The 20,190-nt window shown below is 33.4% G+C and overlaps 3 protein-coding genes across 3 annotated transcripts; 1 reads left to right on the forward strand and 2 right to left on the reverse strand.

Moving 5' to 3' along the window:
* The first annotated feature begins 3,580 nt into the window (after positions 1–3,580).
* LOC131652790 (uncharacterized) lies at positions 3,581–8,327 on the forward strand. The gene is made up of 5 exons (XM_058922746.1): positions 3,581–4,130; positions 6,180–6,462; positions 7,388–7,486; positions 7,723–7,937; positions 8,107–8,327. The coding sequence occupies exons 1-5, from the start codon at positions 3,724–3,726 to the stop codon at positions 8,180–8,182; spliced, it is 1,080 nt and encodes a 359-aa protein (XP_058778729.1). The 5' UTR covers positions 3,581–3,723; the 3' UTR covers positions 8,183–8,327.
* A 682-nt stretch (positions 8,328–9,009) lies between these two features.
* LOC131652789 (probable galacturonosyltransferase-like 10) lies at positions 9,010–10,359 on the reverse strand. Its single transcript, XM_058922745.1, has one exon. The coding sequence runs from the start codon at positions 10,256–10,258 to the stop codon at positions 9,125–9,127; it is 1,134 nt and encodes a 377-aa protein (XP_058778728.1). The 5' UTR covers positions 10,259–10,359; the 3' UTR covers positions 9,010–9,124.
* A 2,308-nt stretch (positions 10,360–12,667) lies between these two features.
* On the reverse strand, positions 12,668–15,812 carry LOC131652788 (uncharacterized). The gene has a single exon (XM_058922744.1). The coding sequence runs from the start codon at positions 15,526–15,528 to the stop codon at positions 12,916–12,918; it is 2,613 nt and encodes an 870-aa protein (XP_058778727.1). The 5' UTR covers positions 15,529–15,812; the 3' UTR covers positions 12,668–12,915.
* Positions 15,813–20,190: the final 4,378 nt, after the last annotated feature.

Consider the following 20,190-nt stretch of genomic DNA (forward strand, 5'->3'; position numbering starts at 1 on the left):
TGGCATTATATATTAGTTACAATATTAGTCTCTCTTCTAAAAATTTAAAATAAGAGTTAACGCAAAGAGACAATAAAATACATTGACAATTAATTTATATAAAACCAAAATTTGTGTTGTCTTGAACGGTAGAGTTGAATGAATCCACTACTTAATTTATCATCCCATAGCGACTAGTAAAAATATTTTTTCAACCTTCTAAAAATATTTTTCAGATAGTATTTTATTTCTATTTGACTTATTAACTTAAATATTTTATTTTATTTTACTCAATTAAATAGTTGAATCTTATTAAATATTTAAATATTTATTTATATGGTATAAATTAGAAGGATACCTACATATAATAATACTCCTAATGGTAGTTTAAAAACTGCACTATTGCAAAATTGAGCCGACATAAGATACAGTGCTTATCTCTCTTATGCCCCTTATATAAAGAAGACAAATTAACACGTAAATGACGTAATTACCGACGTTTAGAGCTATACAATTAAATTTAGAAATATCACTGAAACAAAATTAATTTTGTCTTTACTATTGATTGTGACTTAAAAATATATACATAATTTGCATCTTTTAAATTTAAACCGTCTTTTATATTAAAATTTATTATTCAACTAGTTTTTATACAAATATATTCAAACATAAATTAATTAATAAAAAAAAATCATATACACAGTACAAAAATATAAAATGAAAATTATAATCACAATAACAGCGTGTAAAATTTGTTATAATGCATAGATTACGCTCAAATATCCTCACAATCTCACATACACCAACACTTTTCAAAAACAAATATCTAGTCTTGGTCTTCTTCTTTATTTATAATACTAGGTGATATATGACTTCCTCAACAAATAAATTTTCAACAAACACCAATCATTTTCACATTTATTGAAAATTTACATTAGTTTTCATTATGGTCACCAATAATTCGATAGATTATGAGATGAGCATCTTCATTTGATTCCCTACAACTACGATCGAGAAGGGGCTGGAATCACTTGATGTCAGAACTGACTCCGAAACCAAATTAAACAATATAATGGGTCAGATACTGTTGGTGAAAGAAAAGAAAATCATTGAAATAAACTATTTTCGGATATGCTTGGTTTGTTAATCAATTATTTAATAGTGTATTTCTAATGGACACATCTATGCATATTATGCCAATGGCTTTTGTAGATGCGATAAAACCTTAACTTGTCCATCCTAGCCGACTCCTTGACGGGATGTGAGATTCTTACTTTGGCATCTTCGAATTTGGTTATGGCCCATTCTCGTAAGATTTTTCTCTCTCGAGGTGTTGAGAGGATATTGAGAAAAGAACTTGGATTGTACCCATGGTGTGCGTCTTTGTCCTTTCCTTCATAGTGCTTGTTATCCTTAGACTGACTATTTGCAGGGTTCTCTGACCCTTTATTTCTCTCCACATCTTTAACTAATATCTTTTCTTCATAATTAATATACAAATTGACTCTTGTGAAAAAATTGCCCATGCTTCTCGAATCCTCTAGCCATAATTCCTCACAAAAACAGGTAGTTCATTCTCAATCATTTCTTAAATATCTAACAATTCTTCAAGTCATTGGATACTCCTACTTATACTTCCGATATTTTGAACCTATCAATATACTCTTTGAGAGTTTCCTTATTTTTTGGGTGAATTTACATTGTAGTTCGTACCATCAACTTGTCAAGATTTTCTACACCATTTGATAGGAATAGTAAGTGTTGGGATAATGTTTAGAGAAAAAAATGATCAAGACAACAATCATAAGCCTTGTGTTCAAGGCGTAATGGAATTTCACGAACTATGACAGTAAATCGATCAGGTTTATGCTTTAAACTTTGAAGCTGTTGGATCCTCCGAATCGAAATTTCTTTGTATTCCTGGAAATGAAATGTGCATGAGTGCAATTATAATATTAACTTGCATGGTCACTTCTAATTGATGCAATATGTAATGATTTTTTTATTTTGAAATTGCTTTGCATACTTCTTAAATGATTTGAAAGCATCGATTTTTTGCACAAAAAAAAAAGTCCATGAAGCTTCTTGTTCTTGATGGACCAAACAAGTCCATGTGCAACAATTAAAGTGGCCTTGTAGTTGATACCACATTCATTGGCTTGAAAGTTGATATGATTTGCTTTTCCTTTTGACAAGCATCACATAATTTATCTTTGACAAATTTTATCTTTGGTAAACCAACGACTAGATCACGTCTAACTAATTTGTTTAAGTGTTCCATATGAATATGGGCTACTCTTTTATGCCAAAGTCATTTCTCTGTTAGTGTTATTCTTTCTATGATGATTTGTTTCTTAGTTATTTCATTCCTAGCACAACTTTTCGTATTAATAACGATAGGAGAATGATTATAAAAGAATTCGTACATGTTAGCCTTGGTGAACCTAACTATAAATTTGTAGTAGCGGTGGAAATCTTTCATTGTAGGGGTATTTTGGGAAAGATCACATTAGTAAACAAAAATACTAGTGAAAGGCTACAAACAAGGTGGAGTTTTTCTCCATCTTTGGACAATTCATTGTTTAAGAAATCGGTGGGATCAAAGTTGGTTGCCACACACAAAAACTATGAGCAGATTGTTGAAGCTGGAAGATTCAAGAAGCGAGAATTGAGTAAAGATTTCACAAAAGAGTTCGGCATTAAGTTGTACACAAGTCAATATCGAGATAGGAAATTTAATTTTCTCATCATTATTATGGATTGGTGATTGTATGAACTTGAATAATATTTGTCAAAACTTAATGGAAGAAAAGTAGTTCTAATGGGAAACCATTAAAGAGTGGAGTAGGCTCCCGCGAGGACGATAAAACTGAACCACTATATATTCCAATGTACTCTCTCTCTATCTCTATCTCCCCCTCTATCACTCACTCTTGTATTTTAATTTTCGTAGGATATTGCACTCTTAGGTTATCAATTCTTAGCGTCGTTTATCATTCAATTCTGTCAGTAGCAATTTATTATATAAAGTTAGATTTTGTGAGAATTAGTGCCTAATTGAGCTTTAATGCGGATTAAACTCTAGAAAACTAGTGACGTTAGAATTCGGTATTAATTAAATTATTGTACATGACATATCTCGTGCAATCAACAATTGCTCAATTAATCATTGTTTGAACAATATGATTTGTGAATTATATATTTATCAACGTGGTTGAATTCAATAAAAGTATAAGATCTCTATTTCCGCTTTAAGCCTTCACCGCATTTTTGAAAAACTTCTAATATTTTATTTTTGAAAAATCAGTCGAATTTTTAATAAAGATTTATTCACCCCTATAGACCGTTTCTCTAACTTCATATTCTCACCCAACAATACAAGTAGAACATGTTGTTTTCTTGTTAAGTCTCTTGTTTCTTAACATAGTAAAAAACATAAGCAAGTGTTGCAATGTCTATAGTCGACATGGAATACATCCTTACGGGTAGTTGTTATTCACAAGTTATCCGAATGAAACAGTAGTTAAATAATTATGAAATTAATTTCAAACTTGTCTGATTAAGTATGACAAGTCTAGTGTATGTATATACAACTTACCCACACAACACAAAACAAAAACACAAGCTAATGTCAAGGCTAAGGTTGAAGTTTTTTATTTTTCTTTTGTAACGATACAGATTCCATCGTTACTTCCTTCTTCTTCTTCCATCATCATCATCATCATCATCATCTTCAAATTCCACATGGCATCATCAATTTCATCTCAACCCTTCATCCTCTCCCGCATCACCAACACATCACTCTATCCACCACCTCTCCCCAAACCCAAACAACTTCCCTCTCTCTTCTTCCTCCGCCGCTCCCGTCACCGTCCTTTTCTCATATCCTGCCACGTTGACGGAGACGACGTCGTTTCGACTCGTAATTCGAGTTTCGATAGAGGCTTTACCGTTATCGCTAACATGCTTCGCCGGATCAAACCCCTCGATAACTCCGTTATCTCTATAGGTGTTTCTACCGCTGCTAAGGATTCTATGAAACAGACTATTTCGACTATGCTTGGTTTGTTGCCTTCTGATCATTTTTCGGTTACTGTTAGTCTTTCTATTCAGCCTCTTCATCGGTTGCTTGTTTCTTCCATCATCACAGGGTAACTATAACTACCTTAGTCCTTATCCACTTCATTTTTTTGATATTTTTTTGTTTAGTTGTTTTAATGAAGAGATTAATTTTGATGTGTAATCATGTGTGTGATTTAAGTATTAGGCCAATGATGTTGAGTTTGAACATATGGGAGAGGTGGTTGTTAATTTTGATTTTGATACATGGAGAGATTAGTGTTTGCACTTGATACAGATAGTTGATTAAGAGTTCTGACATTTGGGAGAGGCGCTTGTCAATTGTGCTTTACATACTTGAAGGGGTTAGTTTTAGAATCAAATTGATGTGGTTCAAATGGCAAGCAGCTTGAGTCGTATGTGAATAGGTGTTTAACATTGGGGAGAAGTTGTTCTTAATCGTATTGTGGAAAGTCAAACAGATTAGTTTTTGCAATTGAGTATGGAGGATACCTATTTTGTCAATGGCACACAATGGCATAATAGCGTAGCGGTGGTAGTGTTCGGCGCGACGCTTTTGGCCTGCGAGCCGCCATCAACAATAGCAGGTGTAGCTTCCGCAATTTACGGCCCAAACCGCTATTAGGGTTTTGGGGCAAAATTCCTCAACGCCTCTTTATAAACCCCGTCTATTTTAAGGGTATAAATGCCAATTTGGATCCTTTTAAGGGTCAAATTATGTTCTTCATTACATTATGTTTTTTTTCACAAACAATCATTATGGTCTTTCTACTTTTGGTTCAGTTCTGTTGTGTATTTTTCCCTGTTTAAGTTTTATTGCTATGTACTTTAGATTCTTTACTTATTAACTATAAAGGCCTCTTTAATTTTGTGTATTTTCTATTTTTGAGTATTGACGTTTACTTTTCACACTGATTTTTAGTCTTTCCAATAACGGCTATCCCGCTATCCCATTTTAAGGGGTCGGTGCTACACGACGGCATCTGAGATTAATAACATAGAAGGATACTAGGAAAAACAAAAACTATCAATTTAGCGCTAAAAAACATTAGAGTCTCTTCTAATTATTATTTTGTTGAATTAGTCTCATTCAAAAATATTAACCCCAACTTAAGGTGCTCTATGTTGTGCACAAAATATGAATTTTGGGTACCAGTGAGTGCACAAGTGGCTGATTAGGGAGGCTTGAGTGGCAGGACTGATTGGAGAATGGGTTTATTTGACCAAAGCTCAGGGTGGGGCACCTTGAGTTGATGCTAGCCGAGGCCAATGTTTAGATTCGTTGGAGTAAATATCACAAAAATATAGGAGGAATTCTATGAAAGGAGGGAGGGATGCTCGAACGTAATGTTGCTGGATGCAAAGTATTAGAGACATAGTGCAAGGCTATGTTATCAAACTCGGCGTTTTGACAGTTATCTCGACACACAATGACACAGCCAAGAAAATCGGGCAAGACTGCCCCCGTTCCGGCACAGATGGATGACTCATCTGGAATGGCCACAATAATGGGATTTGATTTGGAACGACACTGCTCTGAAGCGGCCGAGAGCGCCGTGTCAGCTGTATACGATAGTAACCTTAATTTTTTAATGATAGCAAGCTTATTTTAATGGCATTTACAAGTATGTTTTGGTTAAGACTTATGATTTTTTTTCAAACTATGAATACTTAAACGTCAGTTCTTCTGCTCCCCGCTCCCGTGCCGTGCTACTATCCGAGATTGATAACATAGGTGCAAGGCAGCCTTGAGCAATGATCACTGGAGCAGTGCTGGAATGGCTCTGTGACGAGTGCAATCGACCGGTTGTGTACCAATACACCATTTTTTTTGGTGTTACTGTACATTAATTGCTGCCCCGAATTAAAATTAAGATGACACCAAATGCATCCCCTTGGTGTCATGACTTGTGAATTTGGTGTCAATCTGTGTGTTTTGGAAAGGTCGGGGAAGGATTAATTTTGTAAAATTTTAAATTTTTAGACGATTAATGTGAGAATAATGTAGAGTGCTAAACTGCTCTATTTTTGTAACTGTTTGGTTTCTGGTTTTGTCTGCATAGTTGGCGGGCGTGTTTGTGTGTGAAATTGATAAATTTTGAATTGGTTGTTTTTATTAGGTACACGCTGTGGAATGCGGAGTACAGGATGTCCTTGACGAGGAATCTGGAAATGTCTTGTGCGGATGGAGTGTCGGAGTGTGAAACGCCTTTGGAGAGTTTGGAGGTCAAGGGTGGAGGAGAAGAACATGGGAAAAATATGAAGGTTGTTTCTGATTCAGGATTCAACGATTTGGAAACTTGGAACAACAGCAGTAGTGGCACAGGAGTCTTTGGAGATTTGCCGCCCCAGGCTCTGAAATACATTCAACAGTTGCAGTCTGAGTTGTCAAACACGAAGGAGGTAAACATTCTTTTAATTTTCTTGTTTAGTTCGCATTTTTGTTCATATGATAATGAAATGGAAACTTAAATACTTACAAAGCGCTTGTTTTACATCATTAGCTCGACGCGTGTTCATGTGAATGCATGGATCGTTTAGTGGTAATGTTGTGGTGTGCCGGTCAATTTCACCACCAAGATAGAGTTTCAATCTTTGTCGATTAACAGTCCAGCTGTCTTCTGAAACTGGATCTTCTAACTCCACTGCACCATATGGTCTTACATCTTTAGTTGTTGGATTGACTATTATGAGCTTATGTATTGACTTAAACATTTGTTAGACTTAGGGATAACTTATGGATACGATTTATGATGTCTATAATCTGCTTTTAAGCTTATTTTCTTAAACTCTCTAGGATAGTTTATGAAAACAGCTTATAGCTTATATGAAAACCAGCTTATAGCTTCAACTTTATTTTATCTTTTATGATAAAAAAAGCTTGTATATAAGCACATATATGATAAGCGTTTATGCTACGAGCATTTAATTTAGTAGTTGATTCAAACAGGGCCTGGGTTTGTGTTCAAAAATTATTTCCGACTTATTTTCTTAAGCTTCTCCGAATTGTCAGAAGTTGTTTTCATCACTTCCCGCTAGAACCAGAAGTAGTAATCTATGTTGTCAATAACATGCTATACCACTATAGCATTTTAAGGGGCCGGTGTTACACAACGCTATCTGCGATTAACAATGTAGGTATTAATGCCACACTATTAACATTCTCTAGAAATGTCTAAGTTAAAGTGGCACCACTATTGTTATTCAGTTTAAAGGTTGATTCTATTTTCACCGGTCTATGTATGCATATGATTTTATTACTCATAGACCATCTAAAAGGCAAGCTCAAAGAGCCAAACATAATGTGAGAATGTTCATTTTCTTTCAGGAGCTGAATGCCCAGAAGCAAGAAATGATGCAATTAGAACATGACAGGGGAATTCGGAATAATTTACTGGAATATCTCCGCTCTTTTGATCCTGATAGGGTAATGCCTCTCACCTTCTGTTTAATTTATATTTACGAAGTATTGTCAAATGGTGCTTATAGCACTATATAGAATAGCAAAATTTGAACAAAACACTATCTTCTCAACCTGTTATTGATAACACTGGATTTCAACTTGCAATTGAAAATATCTCCTCTTTTCTTTTAGCTTATTTCTATTCAATCATGGTGCCGAGTTTAATTCAACTTTGTGAATCACATTGCATGTCTTGGCAGGTCAATGAAATGTCTCGACCTTCGTCAGTTGAAGTGGAGGATATAATTCACCAACTTGTTCAAAACATTATGAGAAGATTCCTTGTCGACGAAGCTAGCTCTAACTTTATGGAACAATCGGTAGAAGGAAACGTAGACTATCACTTTGACGATAGTGACGAGCTAAGTGATACAGTAGCCACTTCTCGCGATTACCTAGCAAAGTTGCTTTTCTGGTTAGTAAATCCCATTGTCAATGCCTTCACAACATTTTTTGCGTGGTTCTGTGAGTCATGTCCACAAATCCGAAGAATTGATGAATCATTCATTTTCTGAGGTCTCTTTAATAACCAGTTAAGTTCTTTACTGTGTTTAATGATGTTGATGTGTTGTTTCGATTTGCAGGTGTATGTTATTGGGTCATCACTTAAGAGGATTGGAAAACAGATTGCATTTGAGCTGTGTTGTTGGACTTTTATAGAGAGTAATGGTGGAAGCCTTGTATATTCTTTTCCTCTTCTTTTTCTCTTCAACCCCAAATCCCTATAATTTCTTTTTGTATGACACAAAGTTCAATGTAAAACTAGAAGTATGTGAAGGAATAATCACCGGCAATCCTTACTTTACACTTCTTCTCTTGATTCATCATGCTTAGCATGAAGTCATAGCACATTTTAAGAATCTGGTACTAAATCATCCAAGAGTTTTATAATAAGGATTCTACATAGTGTTGATCAATAGCAGCTATAGAAGCGGAGAATTTGAACGAATAGCAGCTACAGAGGCCTACACGGGCGGTGTAGCGCTATGGTTTTGATGGTATAAGAGAAGACATTAGAGAGCACTAGAGGTACTTTGCTTTTAAAGAAATTTGAACACAACAAAAAGAACAATTGATGCAAACAGAAAAGAACTGACCGGACAAAGCCAGTCAATGATGAGAAAAACACTATAGAGGGGCTATAACATTGTGGCGTAGAAGAATTTGATCAAATCACTATTTAGATAGGAGTAAATCGCAAGCATTAAAATGTAACAATTCATCATGTTTTCTAAAAATTCATCTTATTGTTTTTTTTAAAACAAGTCAAATTCATCTTAACCATCCATGTAATTGTCAAAATAAGAGGCTATTAAAATAGTTATTGTGAGTCAAAGTTGGAGACCCTTATGATTGAATCCAATTTGAACTGCAGCTGCAAACTGTCATCAAACTGTCATCAATAAAATGACATAATAAACATGTTCTAAGAAATAACATCATAACATGATACAATGAGTATAATTGATTGTCTGTGAACATGAAGATAAAAAAGACTGAAATTGTATGTATCACCAAAAAATCTTTTGGTTGCTGTGTCTATACACTCGAATAAAAGAATGTCTTTTCACTAACAAATGAATCAATATAAATTCTACTTTCCTAAACCAATGAATGTTTATATCCCAAATGAGGAACATACAAATCATAAGGCTTCCACAAAAAATCAACAGAGCAAGGTTTCTTTGCATCAAGTCTTCTCCATGGCTTCCCTTTCCCACTCCAATGCAACAAACTAACAGGTCCAGAATGCAAACTCCTACAGCTATCAACAACATTATCACCACCAAGACCATGCTGATTCCATCTATGATCAATAGCTTCAACCTCACCACCAAAAACCATCAAAAAAGGAGGCAATGATCCCAGTTTATAAACCCTCCGCTCCTTCTGAATCTCCATCCATTTCTCAATCTTCTTCGTGTATTCGCCTTCTCTCCATTTTGCCAAATCCATTACCATCACACCCGTGTTGAAATAACATGGCCTCGATTTTCTTCCCTTAAATTCTTCCGAAAATTCATAACTCGACCAAAACTCATAGCTAAAATACCTAGTGAAATTCGCATGACAATACTCCGGTGCACCAATCACCTTCGAATCACTCAACGAAACTTTCCATAGTTCTTGAATATCATCCACAACTATAACATCTGAATCCAAATATATAACTCTCTCAACACATTCTTCAAGCAAATCAGCCAAATAGCTTCTTGCATAATTCAAAGGATTCTCTAACGCTTGTCTTATTGAAGGCGATATCAGATTCTCAACTAAACTTTCATTGAAAACATAAACTTTGAATCTCAACGAAGGAAAAGAACTATGAACAATCCTATCAAACTCATCTTTTTTCACCAATCTTGAATCTGATGCAATGAAATGAAAGAATAGATTCTTAGGACACGAAGTGTGTTTAAGAACAGAATGAATAGCAGCCATAGAGCCTCTCAAGTAATCCCAATCAATAGTCATTGAAACATGAACAAGTGAAGAATCACACACAAATTGATCAATAGGAGAATCAATTTTTCTATCAACCACTTTGCATTTGTGCTGATTTCTATATTCTGGGGCCTCTTTGAATATCATAAAGGTATCATCTTTGGACTCAAATTCATTGGCTTTGTTCGTGATTTTGTTGGGTATAGATCTAATAGCATTAACTTGAAAGAGAAAAAAAGAAGATGAGAAAAAGATGAAAACAAAAAGAGATGATTTAGATAGAAAGAACATCACTAACTAAAAACCTTAGACTAAAAGATGATTATAGTGATTGAAGGAAGAAGTTAAGGATTTAGAAAAGAGAAGAAGATGAATGGGATGAGAGACAAGGGTTAAGGAAAAGTGTTATTTAAATGGAACAAAGAAAAAAAAACCTATGAAACGCGGTTTGTAATGATGTCATTTTCATGTGACAGAGTTCAGACTATTCAACTTCTGTCTTTGGAATTTTGACATAAGGAACTTTCTTATGAGTTTCTCTTTTACCTAATATTGGGTCCCAAGCAAAATGTGAAAATTGATTTATTTAAGGTAAAATGTTTTGTAATTGATGAAAATTGATTAAAATTGACTTTTATTATTTTGTAATTTAAAGCTGTTTGATTTAAATTATTCATAACTGATGAATCTTTTGGATATTTGAGATAATCAATTTTATGTTAACAACAATAATGTCTCTATTTTTTTTTTAAAAACCGAATATTTTCTTAGCACAACAGTAAAGACTAATTTCTATTGAAACACATAAATTATATGTGATTGAGATTCTGTAATTTTCCTTAATTTAGAAGATTAATCATACAAATTATATTTGATTTATATAAAAAATATTAAATTAATAATTTTTTAAAATATTTTTAGAGAATATCTCATTACACTAAAAGAATACATACATATAAATTGTACTATAATTTGATGCTATATTTTTGTTAAAAAAATTAGAATTTAAAATCTACGGAACACTCTGTTTTTAAAATGTTTCATAGATGCGTCTCTGAAATTTACTAAACTGAAATGATTTGTATTTTCTTCAACGTTCACTATCGTAAATATATCTACGAAATAAACTAAACTTTTAGATAATCATTTTTGACAACGCGTGGTACATAAGAGGCCCAATGAGTGGTGTTAGAGTTTATCTATTTTTATTGTAAAATTATTCGAGATTTTTCAAATATGTACTTATGGTATTAATATATCTCAAGATAAACCTTCGTGGAAAAAAATTGAATATGTGTATTTATTTAATCTATTTAGTTTGTTATTATTTTGAAATTTTTTATCCACATAAATAAATAATAAATTTTGTAAATCATTTATAAATAAAAACAATTTTAAACTAGAGAACTCTTGACGAATTATTGTTTCATCCCATTTTTTTTAATAAATAATTATAAATATTGACTAGTAAATTGTTGCAATAAACACCAAAAAAAAACATTAAGAGAATAAAATGATTAAAAAAGGAATTTAGGGAGTCTAAGTTTAAGTGATTATTTATTTATTTATTTATTTACTTACCAATTAAGTTATTAAATATTTTTTGAATCAATGAATAACATTTTTATGTGTGAATAATTATAAAAGCGTGTCAGTTATGATATGCATGCACCTTTAAATAAAAATATTAAATTAACATTGGATGCTTTAAATTTTTGAATTGGGGTATAACATATGCGACCACGTGCTTTGCATATGTTGTCACACACGCATTATTCAATTCAAATTTATTAGTCATGACTGGCCACACACGCTATCCATAATTATATAGTACACTGTTTAAATTTATTCTTATTATTGTGGTTACATTTTTTTATTGTAATCATGAATATATATTAATATTTGATTTTTTTTAATTATTTATACAATATAATGATAAATTTTTTTTTACTAAGGGTCTGTTTGGTAAAAATAGCGGTTGACTGATTATCTAGCTGATAGCTTATAGCTTATGACTGATGACTTGCTGATGACTTATAGCTTATAGCGTATGGTTGAGACTGATAGCTTATAAGCTCATCGAAGTGTTTGGTAAAATTAGCGGTTCAATTAACTTATAAATGTAAAACGACATAAAAGATATTTAATATATAATTATTTTATTTTAAATTAAAATAAATTATAAGGGTTAAAAATAGATTTTAATTAAAATAATAAGGATAAAAAAGGAAGAAAAAATAATAAGCTATAAGACATAAGTTAAAACGCTATTTGAAATAGCGTCTGGAAAATAAGCTATAAGCTAGTAAAATAAGCTATAAGCTCGTGATGAAAAGACCGTTATCAAACAGGTCTAAATTATCATATGAGCTTATAAGACATAAGACATAAGCTATAAGCTTGAAGCCAGGTCTTACCAAACAGAGTCTAACAATCCATAACAATTAATTTCAATTAATAATTCTTTTTATAAAAATATAAATTCTTATTGTAAATAAATTCTTTCACTATTTACTGTTGACTAATTTATGTGGATACCTAAATAACCTATAAAACCATCATATGTCGTGAGCAAGTTGATAGGAAGCAATTCCTATCAAAACTATAATCTAGGGTTTTAGCTAGAAAGAGGAAGAACACTAAAATAACAAAATAGAATTAAAGGAAATAAAAATACTTTTTCATTTGATTGCTTCTAATGTCTCAATGAGACTACAATATATAATGCTTCCAATGGATAATAAACTTAAAAACTCAAATACAAAGGAGGCCCAATAACACTAAAAATAAAAGACTTACTAAATTAATATTCTAACTTAATTTATCTCTCACTCATTTGTTTAACTCCAATTTTACTCTCTATCATTGTCGCACGGTTCACATTGAACCTTGTCCTCAAGGTTCTAAAATTACTCTGAATTACAAGTGTAGTATGTGTGCTTCTCCATCTAAACAGCTTGCATCACATGTTGAACTGAGTTCTTCTTCTTAGAAATAAGACACCAATTTGAATATTTAGAAGCAGCAACATTCCTCCCATAGCCCCCAACAACCAAATGTTTGCCATTTCCGCGAATACCGAATTGAGGAGGAACATAAGTTTCAATATGCACATGCACATCAAAAAGTTTATTCATATTATCCTCATGCACAGTCTCGCATACGTTGATGATCAGCTCCTCATAATCAACCACTTGTTTCAATGCAATTGGCAAGACTTTCTCCAATGATTCATTAACAAGCATCTTCAATGCAAGTTGCCAACCAAGCAAATTCGGTGAGAATGGCTGCAAACTTGCAGCATTATGAGATTTAAATGGAAGTTGTGGTGGAGAATTAGAGAGAATTTGAATAGATTCTGAGAGTTTTTTGATGTGTCTTTCCCAAAATATCAAACATGAAGCATTATCGTGAGTACGTGATGTTGTGTAAGCACCGAGTAACCCAAAGCTCATAAAACAGTGGAGACTCCTGTGCAAATACTCATTAGCTAATGCTTGTAAGATATCCCAAATTTCCATATCTTGATTTTTGGTTGACAACACAACTAGGTGGATCTCATCATTATCAAATTTAGTAGCAATAAATGTAGTGCAAATATGCTTTCCAATAATAAATGAGTGAACACCCACAACAAACTCTTTAAGTGTATATGCAAAGTTTTGTGATCTTCTAAAAGCACGATAAGTAAGTATGCCAAATCTCCAATTATGTTTTTCATTAATCCAATATTTTGCAAGTGATACATGCCTCAAATTCTTATAAATCAACATATCTGTTATAACATGCTGAAACATAAGAGATCGCTTGAAATAACATGGATCAAAATGAGCACAGATGCTATCTCTCCTGGCCCAAAAACAAAATTCAGCAGTGGCAACATTGAGCTCCTTCCCATAATTTGAAACATGATATGCGTAGTATATTCCTCCGAAAGTATAGTAATACATATGTAGATATAGATAAACACCGCAAGAACTACCAATATCATTCTCATATGGAAACACACACAGACCATCAATGGCTAGAAAAACAAGTTTAGGCCAAATTGTACTGAACAGAAAACAATTTTTGCAAAATTTAAAATCATGCAACAAAGTAGCAATTTCGGTATCTATTTGGAAAACGATTACCTTCATATTTCTCTTCCTTGTGTGATAATGAATGAGTGGTTCAAACAAACACAATACAAGCAGTGACGTCTTTGGCGGAGGATCTGCGGTTTGGGTTATTTCAGCAGGGGTGGCACGAATCCAATTCTTCATGTCCTTCAAATATTGTTTCCATTCTTTAAGCAACTCAATCTCCGGTAACTTACCCTTAACATTAACATTGTTAGCAGAAAATTTTTGAAGCCATAAAACATCCTTAAGAGATACAGGAATCTCCCACGACTCAAAGGGATTATCATTGATATCTACAGAAACAGGCTCGGGAGGAAATTGTGGATGAGTGATGGAATTGTTGATGTCAAAAGTAGGATCTAGTGGTTTTGGCGAAATTGCAAAATCAGCATCATCATGAAACACTCCATCTTTGAACTGAGGCGGTGGTTTCAGCGTAGGATGTTTCAAATCTAATAGTTGCCAAAATGGGTTTGTGAATGATAACGACAGATCCGAAGATAAAATTATGTCTGGTGGTTTTGGATCTGATTGTTTTGCCAGAGTCGACGACATCGGAAGTGACACTTGAGTTGTTGTTGATGTTGTCGAAGAAGACAGCTGAACTGTTTCTGGAGATATTATCGAAGAATTTGTCTGAAAAAGTGTCAGAAACGATGGCGGGGTTAGTGCCGGAAATGCCATCGGCGTCATAAATTTTGCTGGAGAAGAGGCCAGAATTGTCGCCGGAGATTTTGGTTTGGAAACTCTTTTTTCTTTTATGTTAATCCTTCTTTTTCCTCTTTTATGTTTGTCAATCTTAACAGACAATAAGGAGGCGATCCTCAACACAGACAACTGACCTTGTTTCGAATATGCGGTCGCCGTTGGTGATTTCAGAGATTTTTGAGCCCTTTGTGGTCGAAGATTATAATGAATCCATGAATATTCATGATTGGGTGTTGCCTCTGGATCTTTCACTGCTACAACGTCACCCATAGACCGCTCATTAGCTTCATGTCTTGATAAATTTAAGCTGAAATTGGTTGTGAATTTCAATGGATCTAGAAGCATGATTTGTGTATGAATAATGTTGAGTGGTGAAATTTCTGGGTAATGACTTTGGTACTTAGTTTCTAGACGGGGAAATGGATATGTGGCTTCTAGGTAGGAACTATCCATATTTGTGGAAGTGTTGAGCGTTTGTTGTTCTATTATGTGGTGTGGGTGAGATACTGAAATTGTTGTGGCTAATTGTTGATGTGGTGAATATCCGTGATTCAAATACAATTTTGGGGATGATGAACCATGAGTGTAATAAGATGTAAAAAGTTCCCACGGGAAAGATGGAAATGAAGATGTGGTAGGAGATGTAAAAGAGAGGTTTGTGGGATAGGTAGGAGGAATACTCCATGGATGATATGAAGGTGGGTAATCCATAGGAGGATTTGAGTACATGGATGAAAGCACCAATTGATAGGAAGCAATTCCTATCAAAACTATAATCTAGGGTTTTAGCTAGAAAGAGGAAGAACACTAAAATAACAAAATAGAATTAAAGGAAATAAAAATACTTTTTCATTTGATTGCTTCTAATGTCTCAATGAGACTACAATATATAATGCTTCCAATGGATAATAAACTTAAAAACCCAAATACAAAGGAAGCCCAATAACACTAAAAATAAAAGACTTACTAAATTAATATTCTAACTTAATTTATCTCTCACTCATTTGTTTAACTCCAATTTTACTCTCTATCACAAGTTCTCAGGACTAAAACATGTTATATACCTGCAAAGACTCATGTAGGGTCAGCTCTAAGGGTAGACCACAAAAACTATTATTTAGGGTGCGTTTGATTTGTTAAAAAATGAGAGACTGGACAACATAAAAATATTTGTCTAATGTTTGATTTAAAAAATAAATAAAGAACATCACAAATAAAGTAATAAGGAATTGGACAATTATTTAATTTTTGTAACTCGCTTAACCACCGGACAAAAAGTTGTCCCACGTACAAATAAATGAAACCTAGGATCTCATTTTTTTATATCTATATAGATCTAATTAATTAACATTTTAAATTATTTTATAAATTAATTAAATAATAAAATTTATTAAAAATTATAATAACAACAACCATTTAAGATATTTTAAGATATGTATTGTATGATTAGTTAAAATCTCTATTTTGTTATTGTTTAAACATAATCACTATTTTTAAGTCTTTTTAGCCACAACTTAACCATGAAAAATTTTGAGCTATGTGCGATAACCCGCTTTGCATGCTCTCAAAGAAAATCCTGTTAAAAGTCATATTTATAAATAATAAACTTTTAAGTTTTCCTACATAAAAAAAATACTTGAATTCAATTCTTTTTAAAGAAATTTGATAAAGTTTTTTCGATTATGATTTTTTTAAATGATAAGAAAAGTATTTAGGTGTATTGATTTTATTATCAATGAAAAAAAAATATTATATAAAATTGATTAGAACAAATTAATGATTTTGCATTTTATAAAAACTAAAATTAAAATATATTAATCTAAAATACTTTATTATATTAAAATATTTAACTTAAAATTTTGTCTCAGACCTTAAGATGTGTTGGGTCGATCCTTGGCCTATGGGTCTCCGTGCCTTTGCAAGACGAACACAAATGTACTTTTTTGATAAGTACAGTGGTGTCCAACGTGAGGCCCCCACACTATAAGAAAGTTTGTCATTATTGAAGGCTAAAAGCCCTTTATAATTGAAAAAAATTGTGGGTAATAGTAATTTATCCAAGGATTACCGACGGATCCTGAGCCCTCAGTAAAAGCGTCCTTAGTAACAGTTACCGACGACTTTGATAGCCCAGGGCATTATCCACAGTAAAACCTTGAATAATTTGTGGGTAGTAACAAGAAATTATTGTCTTATATTATCCACGACTAAGTCGTCAGTAGTGTTAGCCAAGGTCTAGCCTTCGGTAATTTTTTTGAATAATGAGTTAATGCTACCATGAATAATTATTATATACTCCCTCCGTTCCTTTTTAAGTGTCGTTTTAGAAGAATTTTTTTGTTCCTATTTAAGTGTCGTTTTATAATTTAATGTTATAATTTGTCATTTATACCCTTATTTTCTCAATAACTCCAACTCAAAATTTTCAATTAGTTATTGAAAAAAGAGTTTGTATGATTGAATTTATTTAGAAAGAGAAAAATAAATAAGGGTATAATAGAAAAAGTAACTCTAATAATCCACTATCTTGGTTGAAGAACTTTGTGCTAAAACGACACTTAAAAAGGAACGGAGGGAGTATTATTTATTTTGGGGACTATATTATGAATTTTTTTAAATAATTACTATTAAAAAAAACAAAAACATTCATGTTTTCAAAATAATTATCTGAATAACCAGGTTTGGAGGGTGTCCTAAGTGTAGGCTCCAACTCCATAACGTCAATGACCATTCATTAGGACATGTGCGCCACCCCATGGCGCCAATGTGCATGGCTCTTAGGGATAGCCATTTGAAATGGCACCTAAGGCCATTTAGAATTTTTTTTTAATTTTTTTGAAATAATAATAACTATTTACTATAAATAAAAAATTCAAATAAATAGTACTAATTAATTTTAAAATAATATTACAAATGTTAAAAAATACAGATATTTTAAACGATCATCATCACCGTAACGATCATCGGTTTCGCACTTAGGCGCTCTCCAGACACGTTGACCCCTAATCCTTTGAGGTTCTTGTTGTGTTTGGGCATATGGCCCTTGTAATACCCCCTCAATACGCTCATCGTCCATGTATTACGTCAAGGCACATAATTGTCACGGGTACCCGCCGTCAAATAGTCAGTTGCCCATGTTTTCACAATTTTGCCCATGTCTAGACACTTGAATTGGATTGGTAAAAAGACATTATTTATTTTTGTGTATTGAAGCCAATATGTTTGTTGATGGGTGCTTGGGTTGTATTCTGCTGGTTGACCAAAGTCGGGGCTAGGTTAAGATCTATAGAGGCCCGCCTCGAGGTGTTGGTTGTATTGTCTTTATCGTTGGTATAGAGTTTGATAATTTGGCTGGTAATGATATTGGTCTTGGTGTTAGTGTTGGTATTGATGCTGGAGTTGGTGTTGGTATTGTTCTTGGTACTTGGTTTGGTGTTGGTGTTGGTGTTGTTGTTAGGCGTTATTGGGTTGGTTCTTGGTTGTAGGTGTTGGTGTTGTTGGCGACGAACAAGTTCCGTTGCCTCCAACTCATGTATACACGTCGCCTGCGCACATGAGTAACTTGAACTTGGATGGGGATGCACCATCATCAGATATTTTCTATGACCCGTATATCCAGTCCAATTAACAATTGAAAGTAGGAGACAAATTTCGGTCCTAAGAAGACTGTGTGCGAACTATAAATAAGTTTCACACAAATGCGGAGAGGTACACAATTCTGTGTACAAATGCGGAGTGTATGTTTAGGCTGACAAATCATACTTGAAAATATGTGATTCTTGGGTAATAGGTTCTATTTCTCAAGAACACACTTATGGTACCACCAATATGTATCAAGATCATTGTAATCTAAGCTATTATTTTACATGTCAAGAAATCTTACTTCTGGTGAGTAACGATCCATCATTGAAGGTGAGTACGATAATCTCCCACATCGTTACAACATACAACTATACTCCATCATGCAGAAAGCGTGGATAGCAAAGATAAAGACAACTGAACATGTATACGGAAATTGGGAGGACTCATACATACAACTATCGTGAATCTTGGATGCGCTTCACACATATGCTCCTAGAACGATTTCTATTATAGAGACATTGTCGGTGTATGCCCCGGGTGGAACGTGTGTCCATGGAAATGGTATATTCCATCGACTGTTCTGGGATTTTCAACCTTGCATCAGAGGATTTGCATTCTACAAATCGATTATTCAAATAGATGGAACTTGGTTATACGGTAAATATAAAGGAACACTACTGGTGGCGGTCGCACAAGATGGAAACAATAATATTTTTCCAATTGCATTCACTATGGTGGAAGGAGAAACTGTTGGTGGTTGGAGTTTCTTTCTCAAGAACCTTCGAACACACATTGCTACCCAACCTACTCTCTGTTTAATTTTTGACAGACATGCTTCCATTGAGAGCGCATATAACAATCTGCTAACAGTTGGCATGATCCACCTTCCACGCCTGTTTACTGCATTAAACATATTGCATCAAATTTCATGCGGGAGATCTAAGATAAGATTCTTTAGAAAACTCTTGTGAACACGAAATATGCATTAACTCAACCATCATTCTAACATTATCGCTGCGAGACCAAATTTTCAAATCTGGATGCGGGCAGGTGGGTTAATAATCTTGCCAAAGAGAAGTGGATAGTGGCATACGACAACAACAACGATGGGGACACATGACAACTGTAACACCCCAAATCTACCCGGTAAATTATAATACAAAAATCAGAGTATTTAAAAACTTTTCAACATATTCAGGGTATCACATTTCAACATAAACTTCAACTTATATTTCACTCAACATAGATACATAGCATTCAAAAGACAATTGACAAGTCACTTCCTTCTTATAACCACAAAATAACTTCTTTTAATAATAACGCGGCTAAATTCATAACTTTTAACTTAGAAATCTTTTAACAATATTTCTTCAACTAACACCAAATTCAAATTATAATTATTAAACAACTACAATAATAACAACATAGGAACCACAACATAAACATCCCCCGAGTGCTACGGATTAGAGCGACACACCAACTTGGACTCGATGAAGCTACTAAATCTTCATCATTGTGTATCACCTACACATTACCAGCACAGGAGTAACATTCAAACAGAAGGGGTGAGATATCTTACAATATAAACTAATGCATGATAAATAATATAGGAGATATAGATCATACATAATTTCACCACTTCAAACAACAATTATACAACAAGTAACAAACAGACTTAAATCAACACAACTTGTTAACAACAACAACATTAAATCAACCATCAACATAAAAACCACAACAACAACTTAATTACGACAGAAACTTAACACCAAAAACACCAACTTCTTAACAACGACAACTTAATATATA

Source organism: Vicia villosa, linkage group LG2, assembly GCF_029867415.1.
Source record: "Vicia villosa cultivar HV-30 ecotype Madison, WI linkage group LG2, Vvil1.0, whole genome shotgun sequence".
Taxonomy (NCBI): domain Eukaryota; kingdom Viridiplantae; phylum Streptophyta; class Magnoliopsida; order Fabales; family Fabaceae; genus Vicia; species Vicia villosa.